The sequence below is a fragment of the Octopus bimaculoides genome, chromosome 16, assembly GCF_001194135.2.
Source record: "Octopus bimaculoides isolate UCB-OBI-ISO-001 chromosome 16, ASM119413v2, whole genome shotgun sequence".
NCBI lineage: Eukaryota > Metazoa > Mollusca > Cephalopoda > Octopoda > Octopodidae > Octopus > Octopus bimaculoides.
This window is the reverse complement of record NC_068996.1, coordinates 39,275,767-39,293,566: the sequence shown is the minus strand read 5'-3', so window position 1 is coordinate 39,293,566 and position 17,800 is coordinate 39,275,767. Positions and strand designations below refer to the sequence as shown.

The 17,800-nt window shown below is 37.7% G+C and overlaps 1 protein-coding gene across 1 annotated transcript in view; it reads left to right on the top strand.

Annotated features, from left to right (window-relative positions):
- LOC106874692 (uncharacterized) overlaps positions 1 to 17,800 on the top strand; it is a 119,151-nt gene that overhangs the window by 3,288 nt on the left and 98,063 nt on the right. Inside the window, exon 2 of the mRNA XM_052973493.1 lies at positions 15,517 to 15,626. Within this exon, the coding sequence (XP_052829453.1) occupies positions 15,553 to 15,626 (74 nt within the window). The 5' untranslated portion in view covers positions 15,517 to 15,552. The remainder of the gene's footprint in view (positions 1 to 15,516; positions 15,627 to 17,800) is intronic.

Here is a 17,800-nt window from a genome sequence, read left to right as displayed (position 1 = left end):
CTCGTCAGTTTCTAAATTACTCTCAAATTACATTTATAAAGTTAGAGATGTAAAATTGTTTCGTTTTCGCAGCTTAGATTCGATCATAATCGAAGTTCTATCATTCTTAGTGGAGTGTATCTATGAATTTGAAAGACATAAAACATTACGAAGTACCATTTCTATCTGTCCTCTCAAAATATAGCGCACTTATATCCAGGCAAAGGAAACCAATGGTTTCAATGTCATGTTTTATTTGCATTTTTTTTTTTTATTAAGACAACTGTGATTTCAATAATTTAACTCTTTTCTGCAATGTTCATAAAAATTTTGATACTTGCACTGTATCATTGAAACAAGTATTTTATATATTCAATTACTAAAACACTCCAGAAAGTTAATAGTAAAGTTAGAGGTGATCTCTACATTTTAGGTAGAACCATGTGTTGTGATCAGCATGAAATATCAGTACTTTCACATGAAGTTTAAGCTCTTCTCATAAACTTTACTTTTAAGAATGTCTCAAGTTTCTCTTTATCCTGACGAGAATTGAAGCTAAGAAAGTCCTTTAGAGTTGCAAGCATTTGGTTTTTATCTTTAAATTTTGATTTTTTTTAATATGCAGGTTGGCTGCCTCTGCTTTTAATGTGCTTACAACAACAATAACTAAAATGTTATTATTTTTTTTTTGCAGCTCTATTGTATTATGTACATTATATTGAGAGCATTAGCACATAATGTGTTTTTACACTTTTCTAAAAATAGTTTCTTAATGAATTGTTCTGTCATGCAAAAAACAGCAGTTTTTGTGTGAGACATAAGCTTCAACGCATTTTTTGAGAAGCTCAAATTAGGTATGATTGCCATATGGCCTTTTCTCGTCTTATTTATATCTGTAATTCTTGAATAGCTAATGTTATTTTTAATTATCATCATAGAAAAGTGGCTGCAAAAGCTACTATGATGACTAAACTTCATGCATAGTTGTATGTTTTTAGGGTTCAACCTAACCTATTCTAAGTCATTAACCAACTACATATCTTCTGGTTACTTTTTATTGGCTATAGCATACCACAGTCGGTTCTTACTCCACATGTAACTTTCACTCATAATTGGTCTTGCATTCATTAACCAACAACTTCTAATATTCTGTAGCTCACATGCTTTCATTCAGCTTGTGTCCCAAGCTTTGTTGCTTCAGCTTTTCTTTCTGCTTTTATTAGTTTATTTCTCACTATTTTTTCTAATGTCAACTTGCCACCCATTGCTGCATGTATTCAAGCACCGATCTCTGGTCTCGGGGTGACTCTTCCCACACCACTCCCCTCTTATAAGACCTGGAAAAAAAGTCATGGGCACTTCTCTTTTCCCTTCTTAATCTATTTTTTTAAAAAAAGGACCTATTTCATAAAATGTGAGATAATTTCCATGCCAGCTTGGAGGGAACTTTTTCTTAAGTTGTACAATTAAAGAACATTATCACAAGATCTATCTTCATTAATAATAAATTCATGTATGTTACAAGGCCAGTCCACTCTATCTACTTTTAAACCTTAATGGTTCAGAATGTTTGTTCACCTCTTTAGACATTTGTACTGCTGGTTTCACCATGCACATGTGGCATACAAATCTGTTTTGCTTACTTAGCAGCACCATTAATTGAGATACAGAGTTCCTGCTCCTTATTATTTTCTTTCAGAAAAATACTAATATCTAAAGAAAATTATTTGTATCTTCCCATTTTGGAAAATTAGTCTTGCTATAGTGTATTTTACTAACATTGTTTTTTTTTTGTTTTTTTTTTTGAAGTGGAGTTAAGTAAATAGTGCTGACATGGTTGTATAGTTATAAAGCTTGCTTCCCAACCACATGGTTTCAGGTGTAGTTCCTCTGCATGCCATCTTGGGCAGGTTTCTTCTGCTTTAGAAACTGAAAGATGCCTATTGCGTGTGTTAGTATGCCCCCTTATCTTGACATCACACGGTTGTTGTAAATAAATACCATATTTTTATGGTACCATTTCTGGCCATGGTTAACTATTACCTTACTTGAAAACAAGTGAGGTTTGGCAATGGGAAGCCATACAAAATCTGCCTCAACAAATTCTGTCTGACCTGTGCAAGCAATGAAAGATGAACATCTATCCTAGTCCCTTTACTCATTCTTATGACCCCAGACATCCATAAACATGTGTCCTTGATGAATGCAGACTCAATTTTCATTTTAAGTCATTTTCATTCATTCCAGCAATATCAATGTTGCTTGTATCTAGGTTTGGAGAACACAAATTTGGATACTGTAAAATTTTTAACCCAGTTCACTCACTCTCTCTTTCTCTCTCTCTCTTTCTCTCTCTCTTTCTCTTTCTCTCTCTCTTTCTCTCTCTCTCTCATGACTGTGTTATAAGAAGTTTGCTTCCCAACCACATGGTTCCAGGTTCAGTCCCACTGCATGGTACCTCTTCTATCATAGCCCTAAGCTGACCATAGCCTAGTGAGTGGATTTGGTAGACAGAAACCGAAAGAAGCGTACTGCAAATATGTGTATCTTTGTGTCTGTGTCCCCACCCACCACTTGACAACTGGTATTGGCTGTTCACATCCCCATAATCTAACAGTTCAGCGAAACAGACCAAAAGAAAATGTACCAGGTTTTCAAAAAAATTTTTAAAAGGTACTAGGATCAATTCATTCAACTGGATTTCTTCAAGGTGGTGCCCCAGCATGGCCATAGTCTAACAACTGAAATAGATTAAAGATAAAATATACATATGTATACCCTTTATCAACCCTGGCTAAGAGCAGGGATTCTCAACTGGGGTCCACATGATCCTTGTGGGTCCACATGATTTTGCTGTTAAAATTCATGTGCAGTTTATTACACTGAAATATTTTAATTTTTTTAATACAATTTCTAATGATATTTAATTAATTTTTTTAATACAATTTCTAATGATATTTAATTATAAAAGAGGTGCAGGCATGGCTGTGCAGTAAGAAGTTTGCTTCTCAAACATATTGTTCTGGACTCAGTCCCACTGCGTGATACCTTGGGAAAGTGTCTTCTGCTATAGCCTCAGGCTGACCGAAGTCTTGTGAGTAGAATCTGTAGATGGAAACTGAAACAAGCCTGTTATGTGTGTGTGTGTGTGTCCGTGTTTGTACCCTTGCTGTTTGTACTGATGCTGGTGTGTTCAGCAAAAGAGACCAATAGAATAAGTATTAGGCTTACAAGGAATAAGTCTTGAGGTCAATTTCCTCGACTGAAACCCTTTAAGGCAGTGGTCCAGCATGGCCACAGTCAAATGTCTAAAACAACCAAAAAAATAAAAATGCTGAAGGATGTTTTTTTCTTATAGGTGCAGGTGTGTCTGTGTGGTAAGAAACTTGTTTCCCAACCACATGGTTCCGGGTTCAGTCCCACTGTGTTGTACCTTGGGCAAGTGTCTTCTACTATATCCTCAGGCTGACCAAAACCTTGTGAGGGATTTGATAAACAGAAACTGAAAAAGCTCATATACTTGTGTGTGTGTGTGTTTGTCTCCACTGCACCACTTGACAACCAATGTTGGTGTCTTTACATCCCTGTAATTTAGTGGTTCAGCAAAAGAGACCGATAGGATAAGTACTAGGCTTACAAAGAATAAGTCCTGGGGTCGATTTGTTCGACTAAAGGCAGTGCTCCAGCATGGGCACAGTCAAATGACAAACAAGTAAAAGAATATATACGTTGAATGTCTATGGATGTCTAGTTGAGTAAAATAGAAATCAATGGGGTCCATAGAGAGAAAAAATGGGTCAGAACCAGTAACTAAAGGGATTGGCTAAGTGTCACAAATATCATTTGATTTCTAAACAAAAACTTACTTCTGCAACATAAAAAAACGATTTCTTATGTTGAAGCTTTGTATACCCAAAACAGTACAAGACTAAATTGGTTTTATGAGAGTTTAAGTAGCTGTACCATCATAGAAACTTTCCCTGTGTCATTTTTGCCTTTCAATTGTTCACTCTTCTTGTCCAGTTTGCTTTCTATCTGATCAAAAGAAGCCATCAGCTTTAATATTTAATATATATATGTATGTATATAATTAGCATGTTTATTTCATATGAACATATAGAGACTTTCTGAATCCATTTAGATATATGAAATTTGATATGACACTCTTATCTTTTAAAAGGAATTTCTGTGAAAACTTTTAAAAAATAAGGAATACATTATTTTTAATAGAGAAATTATATCTGTTATCACTGCTTGAATTCATGTCCATATTGAGCAATGTTATTTTGAGCCTCTAAACAGCCATCATATTATAATTGCTTTCACACTTTTTATCATATTTATATAAATTAGTTAATAAAAAATCTCTTTATTTTCAGCAGAAATATTTTCCATTTATTTGCCTCATTAATTCTTCTGTGAGGATTAAGACTTGTAGAGATAAGTTTTTGTCAAGTTTGCATTTTAGCTTTGAGTCATACATTTCACTTAATCACCCACCTACAAACACAATAGTTTAGATCAGGGGTTCTCAACCATTTTTCATCCATAAACCCCTTTGATTACTATTTTATTCTGGTGGACCCCCATTCAGTGTTTAAAAACTAGTTTTATAGAAACTTCTTCCAAAATTCCTATTTATTTTAGTAGACATTAACTTGTGTAGGTTGAACTATGTAAAATTTTAGAGAAAGGAACCATCTAAAGCAGGGACTCTCAACATTTTTATTATCTGTGGACCCCTTTGATTACTATTTTGTGGTGGGACCTCATAGTCATTTGATGTTTAAAAAGTAGTTTTATAGAAACTTTCAAAATTCCTATTTTGTTTTTCACACATTCCCTTGTGTAGGTTGAACTATGTAAGACATTAGAGAAAGAAACCCAGCTGTTTCTTGCAATACATACCAATACATACATCTAAAGCTGATTTTTTTCTGGCCCTGAAAATATTGTGGATCCCCAATTTACTCTTTTGCGTAGGCCTCCAAAAATCTTTTATGGACCCCAGTTGAGAACCACTAGTTTAGACCCTTCTTAATGGTCTAATAGTGTTTGTTAAACCCCTTGAAAACACTTGAACAAAATTCTCACTTTTTTTTAACCCTTTAGATTTCACATAATTCTGTCAAATGTAAAGTTTTTCTATTCACATTGTTTGAATTATGAGGTGGGGCTGAAAAGTTCCTGTCTTTGGGTAAAAGAAAATACAAGAGGATCAGTTATGATTTTATTCAACTTATTCCCCTCTCAGATTCACTCACTTACTGCAGTGGCTCTTCAGTTTTTCTAAGCCCCGTAAAAGAACTTGGAAGGTTGGGCCTCCAACTGGGCCTTTGATGATACCCTTAAAGTTGAGAACTTTCCAGCACCCCCTTGTATACATGTGTGTGTATGTGTGTGTGCGTATATATATATACACACATACACACGAGGGGGTGTTGAAAAGTTCCTGGCTTTGGATAAAATAATACAGGAGGATTGACTACTATCGTTTAACATCTGCCTTCCATGCTGGGATGGGTGGGACGGTTTGCCAGATGGCAGCCAGGCAGAAGCTTGCATCAGACATCTGTAACTGTTTGGCAAGATTTTTACAGCTGGATGCCTTTCCCAACACCAACCACTCAGCAGAGTAGACTCAGTGCTTTTTACATGGCACAAGCACAGGTGAGGTCAGTTTTGGCAAGGTATTTATAGCTGGATGCCTTTCCAAATGCCAACCATTTTACAGTGTGGACTGGGTGCTTTTAACTTGGCACTTGCACTGACAGGGTCACCAAGTACTTGCAAGACAAAAATCATTTGTGAGGAGAGAGGGCATTGAAGGAGGTGATCTTGTGTCAGATGATGAAAGGCTATAGTGAGACAGACACACAGAAACAGGTATCTTGCTGTACAGGAGGTACAATGTTACCTGGCCAGAGAGAGAGAGAGAGAGATCAAGAATGAGGCCAGAAATACGTGTGCTGCTGCAAGGAGATACATGGTTAGTCAACCTGGGGGAAGTGCAATAGAAGGAGAGACAGAAAGTGGGTGACAGCAGAATATAGATGGTAGCAAAGGGCCGGGCATACTCACAATGGATGGGGATCAAAATATTAGATGGTTGAGTAAAGGAAGAGAGAGAGATAGATGGTGACACATGCCAGGGCATATCCTTGAGGTTCAAAGGTCATAATATATGTGGCTGGATATTGCAAAAGGTGCAGGATTAGAGTTTGGGGAAGTGAGTCATAAAAACTTGGGTATATATAGACTGCTTTATAGCAATGATACAGAGAAACAGGGTCGTGAGGACAGGACTGTAGAGTGAGAGTGTATGAAGGAGGAAATGTGAGGAAGAGATGTTGAGATATTGTTTGTTGTAGTGGGGTATCTGAGAAGTTCTCTTGTTACATGTGGGTGGAACACACAGGTCAGGGGGTGCAAGTGGATAGCAATGATATACAGTGAGACAAAACCAAGAGGACAGGATTGAGGAGTGGGAGGTAAGCATAGTGCATGAGGTGAGAATGCGAGGAAGAGAAAGAGATGTAGACATAGTTTGGTTTGTTGTGGTAGAGTGTGTGAGAACTTTTCTTAAGTGTGGATGGCTTGTAGAACTGTTTCACTGATATGGGTGGGTCTTCTCAGAAACCTCATATCACCAGACATCTCAGTCCATTGTCATTTCCTCTGTGAGACCCAATGTCCTGAGATCAGTCCTTACCACTTCATCCCATGTCTTCCTGGGTCTCCCTCTTCTACAGGCCCCATCCACTTTCAGTGATTGGCACTTCTTTATACAGCTGTCTTCATTCTCACACATTACATGTCCAAACCAATGCAGTCTTCTCTCTTGCATGTTACATTTGATTCCTCTTATGCCCAACTTTTCTCTCTCTACATTTGCACTTTGTCGTACATGTGCACTGATGTTGCACATCCAACGGAGCGTACTACCTTTGTTTCTATCCAGTCTACATATGTCTTCTCCATTCAGAGCCCATGTCTCACTACCATGGAGAATAGCCGTTCATACACAAGCATCATATAGTCTATCTTTCACTTTGAGAGAGTCCTTTTGTTGCCAACAGAGGTAATAGTTCTCTGAACTTCCACCACCCAGTTCTCATTCTAGAAACAATACTTTCAGAGCATCCGCCACCATTGCTAATTTGGTCACCTAGGTAACAAACTATCTACAATCTCAAGAGAGCCACTTGGGCATTTGAGAGAATCTAATTTCCATGTGCTCTTCGTGCTTTTTGTTCTTGCACATCTGCCATATATAAAGACTACTTTGTCTGTTAATCTACCTGTGATACCACTGCATCTCTTATGTGTCCATAGTTTACACTGGGTGCAGCAAATGGAATTTCCTCCAACTCTTTTCCTACATATGGAGTAGGGCCATTTACCTGACGGAAAGAAAGTTTTATCTTCTTTCTCACTAACAACCACTTTTGTCTTAGCTAGGTTAACTTTAAGGCCTTTTGATTCCAGGTTTTGTTTCCATGCTAGGAACTTCTTCTCCAATTCTGCTAAAGATTCTGCAATAAGTCATCAGCATATAGCAGTTCCCACAAGCACCCAGTTTTAAATTCCTCTGTTATGGCCTGGAGGACTATAATGAAAAAGAATGGGTTGAAAACTCAGCCCTGGTGAACCCCTGCCTGTACACTAAATTCATCACTGTATTCATGGCTGACTCTCACCTTATTGACAGCATCACTGTACATGGCTTGTACAGATCTAACAAGCCATTCCTCTCTATGCCTAACTTCCTTAGAGACCACCATATAACAGCAGAGAATTATGATTTTATTCAACATATTCCCCTCTCAGATTCACACACTTATTGCAGCAGTCTTTCAGGTTTTTCTAAGCCTTGTAAAAGAACTTGGAAGATTTGACCGTCAACTGGACCTTTTGTGATACCCTTAAAGCCAGGAACTTTTCAGTACCCTCTTGTACATATATATATATATATATATATATATATACGGCAAGCCAAGTGAGACCTAAATCCAAGGCCTCTACCAGGGGTGTAGCCAGCCCCCCTACTTATGCGTACCTTCCTTCATTGGACACGAAACTGGGCAGGTGTGAGAGGCTGGATCTGAACAATTGAGTGGTTGGGTGTGCTGTAGAGCTGTCAAGAGGAAGGCCCCAAAATGGTGCACATTCTTTCCCAGTGACCCCTCTACGAAATCTGGCATCCAGTATGCAGGGGTTTTTGAATGACTGAAATTGCACCAGCAAGCTGTTTCCAAACATCTGGTAGCTTCAATATCTAATGAGACAAGGCATCTATATTTATAAGTTGGGTAATATCTGATAAGACTTAAGTCTGCTATAACTGTCAATGGCTTTAAACATATGTAAAAATAGAAATGTTGGTTATGTCTTATTTAGTAAAAGCTGTTAGGAATTAATTCTGTCATTTAGCTTTTTTTTTGTTTTTTTTTTAATTCTTCAATTAATGCATTTCCATGTGTAACTTGATAATTTGTGATATTGAAAAAGTTCTTATTTTATTCTCTATCATCATTATAAACCATTCTTCATTCGCAGTCATGTATTGTGTACAAATATACACATTTACATATCATTGGGAATGCTGGAGCAGTCATTCTTACTGCTAGGTAGGGTTTTTTTTGTTGGTTAGACTTTTTTTTAATATCAATAAATGCACAACAGTGAAGCAAGTATAACACATGCCAGTTGGGTTATGATGAGCAGATCCACTAGCATAGGTAGGGGCAGCACTTTTGTAGCTGCTGTAGGCAATGTTTCTTGTGGGGTCCGGGGGCAGCAAATGGAAGGGCTACTCCTGGTGGCACACACTCTAGTAACGCTAGTAGGCAGATCTATAAACAAAGATATTCTAGTCACAGTCATTTCTACATGCAACCCATGACGTAAGAAATTTTGCTACTATTTCTAGTGGTTCCAATGTCCCTACAAAGCAGGGGTTCCCTCCCGGGGGTCCATATGCTTTAGCAAACACTATTAGATCTTTAATTCTTTAATATTTAGATTCTCCTGTCAAATGAGAAGTTTATTTATTCACACATGCACTAACTCACACACACACACGCACTCATCCCCACACATGCACACACACACTCACATAAAAATGACAGGCTTCTTGGTTTCTTTCTACCAAATTCACTCAGAAGACTTTGGCCAGCCCAATGGTAGAGTAGAAGACACTTGCCTCAGGTGCTATGCTATGAGATGGAGCCCAGAACCATGTGGCAGGGAGGCGAGCTCCTTACCATGCAGCCACACCTGTGTCGACATGGCAAGAATAATGAGGTTAAGTTTTCAAGAAAGTGATTGGTTCTTATGGATGAGATTCGCAATATGCTCTACAGAATTTCCCGTTGTAACAAAGGAAGAAAAAAAAGTTCATACTTGAACAGTAAACTTATATCTGTTACTTGTTTCAGTCATTAGACTGTGGCCGTGCTGGAGCACCACCTTAAAGGGTTTTTTAGTCAAAAAAATCGACCCCAGGACTTATTCTTTGTAAGCCTAGTACTTATTCTATCGGTCTCTTTTTGCCGAACCGCTAGGTTATGGCGACATAAACACACCAGTGTCAGTTGTCAGTCAATGATGGGAGACAAACATAGATATACACACACATATATATATATATATATATATATATATACATATAATGGTGCTAGACTAAATATCATCTGGTTGCTAACTGATGAAGAATTAGGGACCTTCTATGTCTGTCTTCTGTCCATTTGTGCACTCAATATATGTTATACATTGTTTACATTTCGTTTGTGTATTTACTATGTTATTTCATTAATTAATGGAATGCAATGCATCCTAGCTTTTATTAACAGTAAGTTTTACATATCATCATCACTTAATGTCCGCTTTCCATGCTGGCATGGGTTGGATGGTTTGACTGAGAACTGGCAAACCAGATGACTGCACCAGGCTCCAATCTGATCTGGCAGAGTTTCTACAGCTGGATGCCCTTCCTAACGCCAACCACTCCAAGAGTGTAGTGGGTGCTTTTACATGCCACTGGCACGAAGGCCAGTCAGGCGGTACTGGCAACAGCCATGCTCAAAATGGTGCATTTTATGTGCCACCTGCAAAGGAGCCAGTCCAGCGGCACTGGCAATGACCTCGCTCGAATGTCTTTTCATGTGCCACCAGCACAAGTGCCAGGAAGGCGATACTGGTAACAATCACGCTCAAATGGTACTATTTACGTGTCAATGGCAGACAGCTGCTCTGGCAACGATCACTCTCAGACGCTCCACTGGTACAGGTGCCATCACGATTTCGATTTCACTTGCCCCAACAGGTCTTCGCAAGCGGAGTTTAGTGTCCAATGAAAGAGAGGTTGGCATGGGTGCCAGTCGTCGAATTTGGTTCAATTTCAATTTCACTTGCCTCAACAGGTCTTCACAACCACAGTTTAGTATCCAATGAAAGAAAGGTACGCATAAGTGGGCTGGCTACACCCCTGGCAAAGGCCTCGGATTATGGTCTCACTTGGCTTGCCGGGTCTTCTCACGCACAGCATATTTCCAAAGGTCTTGGTCGGAAGTCATCGCCTCGGTGAGGCCTAGTGATACTTTGCAGAATGAGTTCAATTCATTCCATGACTGAGCTCATCTTACAATTTACTCATTTTACAAATCAATTTTCCCCATTGCAATTAACTAAAATATAATTAATCAATCCGTTCCATCCCTCAAAAATAATTTTTTTATGGGTTTTAAAACAGAAAAAGTGTAGTTACAAATAAAATGACAATTGTAAAAAAGGGAATGCAAAAGAGATATGTAAACTGGTTTTAACTGAATTAGCTTAAAGGTGGGATGATTTGTGTGCTCATACTGCGGATTTCCACTCGTACTTCAAGACAAAAAATTCGCATGAGTCTCAGATTATACAATAAATTACTTGTGTATGTCTCTCTCTCCTTCTCTCTCTCTCTCTTTCTCTATCTCTCTCTTTTTCTCTCTTTCTCTCTCTCTCTATCTTTCTCTCTATCTCTCTATCTTTCTCTCTATCTTTCTCTATCTCTCTCTCTCTCTTTCTCTCTCTCTCTCTCTCTTTCTCTCTCTCTCTCTCTCTCTCTCTCTCTCTCTGTATAAATAAATAAAGAAACAAACAAATAATGAGTATATGAATATATACGTACAGGTGTGTGCATACCTACGTCTACCTGTATATATAGGTGCATATCTGGGTACAGGACATTGCAAACAAATCGTAGACAAGAAATAATAATAACCAGAGTACAGAAAACACACAAGCCACATAGAGAACATTTTCCTTCATCAGCTACCCCCGTTTTAACACCGGCGTTTCAAATATATATATATACGCACACAGTTTTCTTTCAGTTACTATCTATCAAATCCACTCAAGGCTTTGATTCGCCTGAGGCTATAGAATGCACTTGCACAAGGTGCCATGCAGTGAGACTGGACCCAAAACCATGTGGTTGGGAAGCAAGCTTCTTACCACACAGCCATATCCATGTCTACATGTCTTCATCTAAAGATATGCAGACAAAAAAGATAAATCTGCAAAAGACCATGGATCTCTTAGGCTTTTTCTGTACATTCATGGTGAATATGCTTGTGTGTTCTGAAGTTGCGAAGGGGAATGACTCTGTGTTTACAACATCAGGTTTACAATTGTGAGGTTGTGAGTTCAATTCCCAGACTGGGCTGTGTTGTGTTCTTGAGCAAGACACTTTATTTCACATTGCTCCAGTTCACTCAGCTATAGAAATGAACTGCTATGTCACTGATGCCAAGTTGTATCGACCTTTGCCGTTCCCTTGGATAACACCGGTGGCATGAAGAGAGGCTGGTATGCATGGGAGACTGCTGGTCTTCTATAAAACAACCTTTCCCAGACTTGTACCTCGGAGGGGAACTTTCTAGGTTCAATCCCATGGTCAGTCATGACCGAAGGGAGTGTCACCCTCTGAAGTTTTGATTTTTTTTCTTTACCCCCACCCCCACACTTCCAGCACCTCCATTTCATAGCATATATTCCTTAAAATTTACTTAGACAGTAATTCCATTGTGTCTGATTTTGGCATGTGAATGCAGCAATGTACTGTTGGTACATTGTATCATTTTATAATAAATGTTGAATAGAAAAATTGTTGAATAATGGTTATATTTTCAGACTCAATGAGGAATATTATGACTGAAATTATATTGAAATTGAACATTTTTACATAACTCAGCTTATTTTAAACAGTATCCTCTCTCTCTCTCTCTGTTTTTTTTTTCTTAGTTTTGTTTGGTTTTTTTATGCCAGTTTTAATCTTTTAGTTATTGTACAGAAACTTGACAGAATTTTATTTATAAACAAGTATGAATATTTGCCACACTTTTGGGAGTGGATAGGTGGCAATTACTCTGGAACAACGGACTGTGTCTATAGCCATCACACAGCTGCCAGGATTGTTAAGATCAATATAGTTAATATTCTTGAAAAGTAGTTTACAAGTCAAAACCTGCATGAACAAATGTGTGAATAGGGAATTCCAGAAGACTGATGCTCTCAAGAGGAAAGGACTAGGTGTTGGTTATTGTGAAGTGGAGAGAAGAAAGAAGTCGGGACTGGCACAGCACCAACCAGCTCAAAGTAGCAAAACCCACTATTGTAGGAGCAGAAAATACTGAGAGAGGAGACAGTGCGTCCTTTGGTCAGAGGCTGGAATGTATTGGTAAGAAACTTCATGCCAGACAAGTGATCTTTCTTTGGATGTTTGTATGAATAGCAGCAACGCTGTCCCAGATGTGAGATGTGGAAACAGTAGGTTTTTGCAAGGCTGCCAATGAGATTTTCAGCAAAACTCTCTTGTTCACAACCCTGTAACTTAGCATTTCTGCAAAAGAGACTGATAGAATATTTGCCAGATTTAAGAAAACCCCGTGCTGGTGGCATGTAAAGAATACCTTCCAAGCATTGGGCCTCACAAAGGCAAAGTGGCTGAGTTCTTTTCAAGCGTTGGGCCTCACAGAGATAAAGTGGCTGAGTTCCTTTTGAACATTGGGCCTCACTGACGTATTGAGAAGACCCGTCAAGCCGAACAAACTCACAGTCACGGCAGATACTGATGTCATACAAATTGGCACCAATGTCAGTGGCACATAAAAGCACCCTGGTATCACACAACTGGCACCCATACCAGTAGCACATAAAAGCACCGTTTACACTCTGAGTGGTTGGCGTTAAAAAGGGCATCCAGCTGTAAAAAAACTATGCCAAATCAGACTGGAGTCTGGTGCAGCTTTCCAACGTACTAGCCCTGTTCAACTCAAACCAGCATGGGCAACAGACATTAAATGATGATGAAATACAAGGTAGATTTATTTGACCTAAAGGTGGTACCCCTGTATAGCCCCAGTCTAGTGACTGAAACAAGTAAAAGATGAAAAATATTGAAATTGCGGTTTCTGTAATTATGATGGTTTCAATTAGTACGCCAGTATTTAAAGATAATGGATTTCACAGAAACTTTACAATGTACAAGTTCAATCCTCTACATTTAGACTGAAATGGTCCTGGCATTGGTAGAATCATTACAAACTGCTTAGCAATATTTACTTGCAAACCTTTACATTCTAAATTCAGATCCCACTGTAGTCAACTTTGCCCTCAATCTTCCTACAGGTTTGCAAAAGACATGTTATATTGTGATTAATTTGATATTCATATAATATATCTTAGATATAAGATTATAATAGAATGCATTATCTTTTGTCTTTCATAAGTTTGTACAATAGGTATCGATCATATACTGAGTTAGTTTTAGTTATACTGTTGTCTTAAGAATATGAGAGGGCCTGTTATCTACTTTTATGGATGTCAGATTTTATGTGCAATTGGCTTGCACATGATTGTATTGTTTTTTGTTCTTAAACTATTTTATTTTCCTAGTTCTTAAGAAAATAAAGTACCAGAATTATAGTTGTTAAAGTATGACTTCATATTTACCCATATCTGTGGTACTGGTGTTCATTCTACTTATGTTATTAAAGAGCTCATGCAAAAAATATCCTTTCCTCAATTAGCACAAGTTGAATTGATCTGGAAATTTTAAAAGTTTTACATCTTTTATGTTTATTTATATTATTTTTGTTTAACTAGGTATGTCTATTAATGTCAACTATTCAGCGACAGTTGTACAGGAGGCATCTATTTTTAATGAAGCTGACACAAAGAATTAATTTGTCTATACAATGTAGTAACAGTTGCAGGGTTTCAAATTACAACCTATTGTGCAAAACAAATATAATTAATGTTGCTGCTGCCTATAAAAACATAGCAATACAATGACTATCAGTGTGGGCCACTACATCTTATGAATCGTCTGAGTAGCCAATAGATGGCTCAGTGGTTAGAGCATTGGGCTCTCAATCATAAGGTAGTAAGTTCGATTTCCAGATCGGGCTGTGTTTTGTTTTCTTGAATAAGACACTTTATTTTACATTGCTAGAGTTCATTCAGCTGTAGAAATGAGTGCAATATCACTGGTACCAAACTGTAACAGCCTTTGTCTTTCCTTTAGATAACATCAGTGGTGCGGAAAGGAGAGGCTGGTATGCATGGGTGACTGCTGGTCTTCCATAAAAAAACCTTGCCCGGACTTGTGTGCCTCAGAGGGTAACTTTCTAGGTGCAATCCCATGGTCATTACTTCAGCATATGAACCAGATATAATTTGGTTAGTCTCCTGAGATGGTGATTCTTTGACGCTCTTACTAACAACCTACTATAATGATTTTTGTATTTTTATGTTCTTTTGTGACACAGCTTTCAATTCCTGTCTGTTATTTCTCTCGCTGTGTGTTGCAACAAGTCCATTTTGTAAATGGTAGTGAGTTTTGGAGATCGGTATGACCATCTAGTATTGCAGCAGTAGATGTGTAGTGTTTCGGGGCTCAGCAACTCTTCATTTCTGTGCATCTGGTTTCAACCCTTTTACTTTATGTTCAACACTTTTAGTCTGACATGTCTTCTCACGCACAGCTAACTGCCAGGAGTCTCAGTTCCCTGTCATCCCCTCTGTGTGGCCCAACATCTGAAGATCCTTTCTCACAACTTTGTCTCGTGTCTTCCCGGGTCTAACTCTTCCATATGTTCTCTTGATGCAACTGTCTTCATTCATAAGCAGAAAACGTTATCAATTTTCATGTCTAAAGTGTTGATGATTTAACTGAGCTTGTGGCTTCTTTTGTAGTGGTTATCAGTGATACAGAGAGGCCACTGTAGGACACTGCAAGTTTAAGGTGTTCAAAGACTGTCTCAATTCCTAAACTGACAGTGGAAACAGATAATATCAGCAGTAATATTATTTATGGTACTTGTATATATAAACTTCACAATTGTCATTTAATGAAATATTCCAATGAACCAAATGATTTTATTGCACAGGTGTTGATTATGATGCTGAATTATGTATGTATGATATATATATATATATGTATGTGTGTGTGTGTGTGTGTGTAATTTTATAACATTTCTTATTTTTCAGGTCACATTTTCTCTTCTTTTGACCTAAACAAAACCAATGATGTCTAAGGTTGCATTTAGTACGAATGGGAAAGTAATTGGACCAAAAACAGAGAAAAAGGTGGAATTCAGGTGTGATTTTTTTATTTCTTAAATTTTATTCTTTTACTAATTTTAGTTTTATAGCTATAAACATGCTTAACCACAAAATTACTGCACCACTTGATTTTATTGTTACTCATTGGATGTGAGATTTTAATATTACTCCTTAACTCTGTCTTGTGTTGTTTTCTGTTGATCTAGAAGCTTTTTCAGTAGATTATTAATGTGTAATTCAAAATTTATTTATATGCCACTTATGTAATGTAGTTTGTGTGCATCTTGAAAAGAAATCTGACCATTGAATCCATGGCAGTTAGCATACGAAGGCAGAAGTCACATGCCAGCTAGCTAAGAATAAGTGACTTCCAGAGAATTAGCATCACTCCTTGTTCTATTACTACTATTAGTTCCCTCGATCTACTCTCTTTCAATTCAGCTTGTGTGGTGTGGAACTATTTGATAAAAGGAGAGCTGAAGACTTGATGGGAATGCTGGGGTTGGAAGAATTGATGGAACAGCTGGCAAGGGTGAGTGGAGTGTGGTGGTATGGACATGTGTTGAGGAGGGATGAGGATCATGTTCTGAGGAGAGTGCTTGAGTTTAAAGTGAATGAACTGCAAAAGCGAGGTCGACCAGAGAAAAGGTGGAGGAAGAGATTGGGAAGGTTGGCTTGAGGAGGGAGAACAATCAAAATCTGGTGAGATGATGTGAGAGCAGTTACTGTAAGAGTGAGGTAGATCCAGTCACCCCTGTTAACAGGGACAAACCTGGATTTCAAATATTGGAATTCAGTATGAAAGAATACATATGTATTAATAGTTATGAGTATATTTCTTTGTGATATTTCACATACTGACAGTTTAATTGAACTGCCGAAACTATAACATATCAGGGCTTAATTACCTGCAGTCTATGTTCTGTTGCATCAGTATCTAATTTATATTCAACATTTCCAGAGTTAAGAGGCAGCATGCCTTATGGATCAATTCAATTAGCAGTACTCTTTGAGAAATTTGTGGTGAAAATGAAATAATTCTGTAGAATGAAATTCCATTACCTTCTTGCATTATCAACTGAAGCAATAAACATGAAAATGAAATACCACTTCCAACTCAGGAATCAAAGCAATGTTGCGAAATTATGATCCACTGATTAGAACTGGATTTTAGTTGCAACACTTTAAGAAAGGACCCTTAGTGTGATTTATTTCAGTGTAAATGTTGGTTTCAGATTTTGGCACAAGGCCAACAATTTTAGGGAAGGAGATAAATTGATTACATCATTCCCAATGTTCAACTGGTACTTATTCTATTGATCCCGATAGGATGAAAGACAAAGTTGACCTTAGCAGAATTTGAACTCGGGCGTGCTAACAATTGTGCCAGCTCACCACTCAATAATAATAATGGTTTCAAATTTTGGCACAAGGTCAGCAATTTCGATTACATCATTCCCAGTGCTGAACTGGTAGTTATTTTATCAACCTTGTAAGTATGAAAGGCAAAGTCAACCTCAGCAGAATTTGAACTCTGATGGACAAAATACTGCTAAGCATTTTGCCTGGCATGCCAACAATTCTACCAGCTTGTCACCTTACTTCAATGTAAACATTATTCTTTGACACTTATCATGGAATCAGGAAGATTTGGGATTCAGTTGTGTTAACAACAAACAAGATGAAGACAAATATCCGTCAAATGTAAATAATTCCTCGTCTCTTAAATATAGAAAGTTATAGATGTTCAGTTTCCTTTGTTGTTGGGTACACTTATTTGTTTACAATTCTATTGTCAAAAACAATTTTGATAGACCAAGCAGAAATTATTACACTCACAACAGTGGAATGGTGGGTTGAAGCAAGGTTTGGTTAAGGAACTGATGAAATTCATTATCAACAAGCAAACAGTAAAGAGAAAAGGCATGTGGTTTAAGAGGTCAGGTTTTTTTTTGTTTTTTTAAGAATGAATTGGGGTCAGTGGAGGAAAAATGTAAAGATGTGGAGAGATGAAAAGTGATGAATATTGTCTTTATAAGGTAATAATGTTAGAGCTAAGGCACTGAGATGGTAAGAGCTAAGATGAAAAATAAGATAAACAATTGTCCTTAGTATGATAAATGAACTCAGTCTTGTGTGCAGATACCACAGTATGAAATATAATTTATCAATGTATTTAAATGTACATTGAGCAAATGCACACACATAT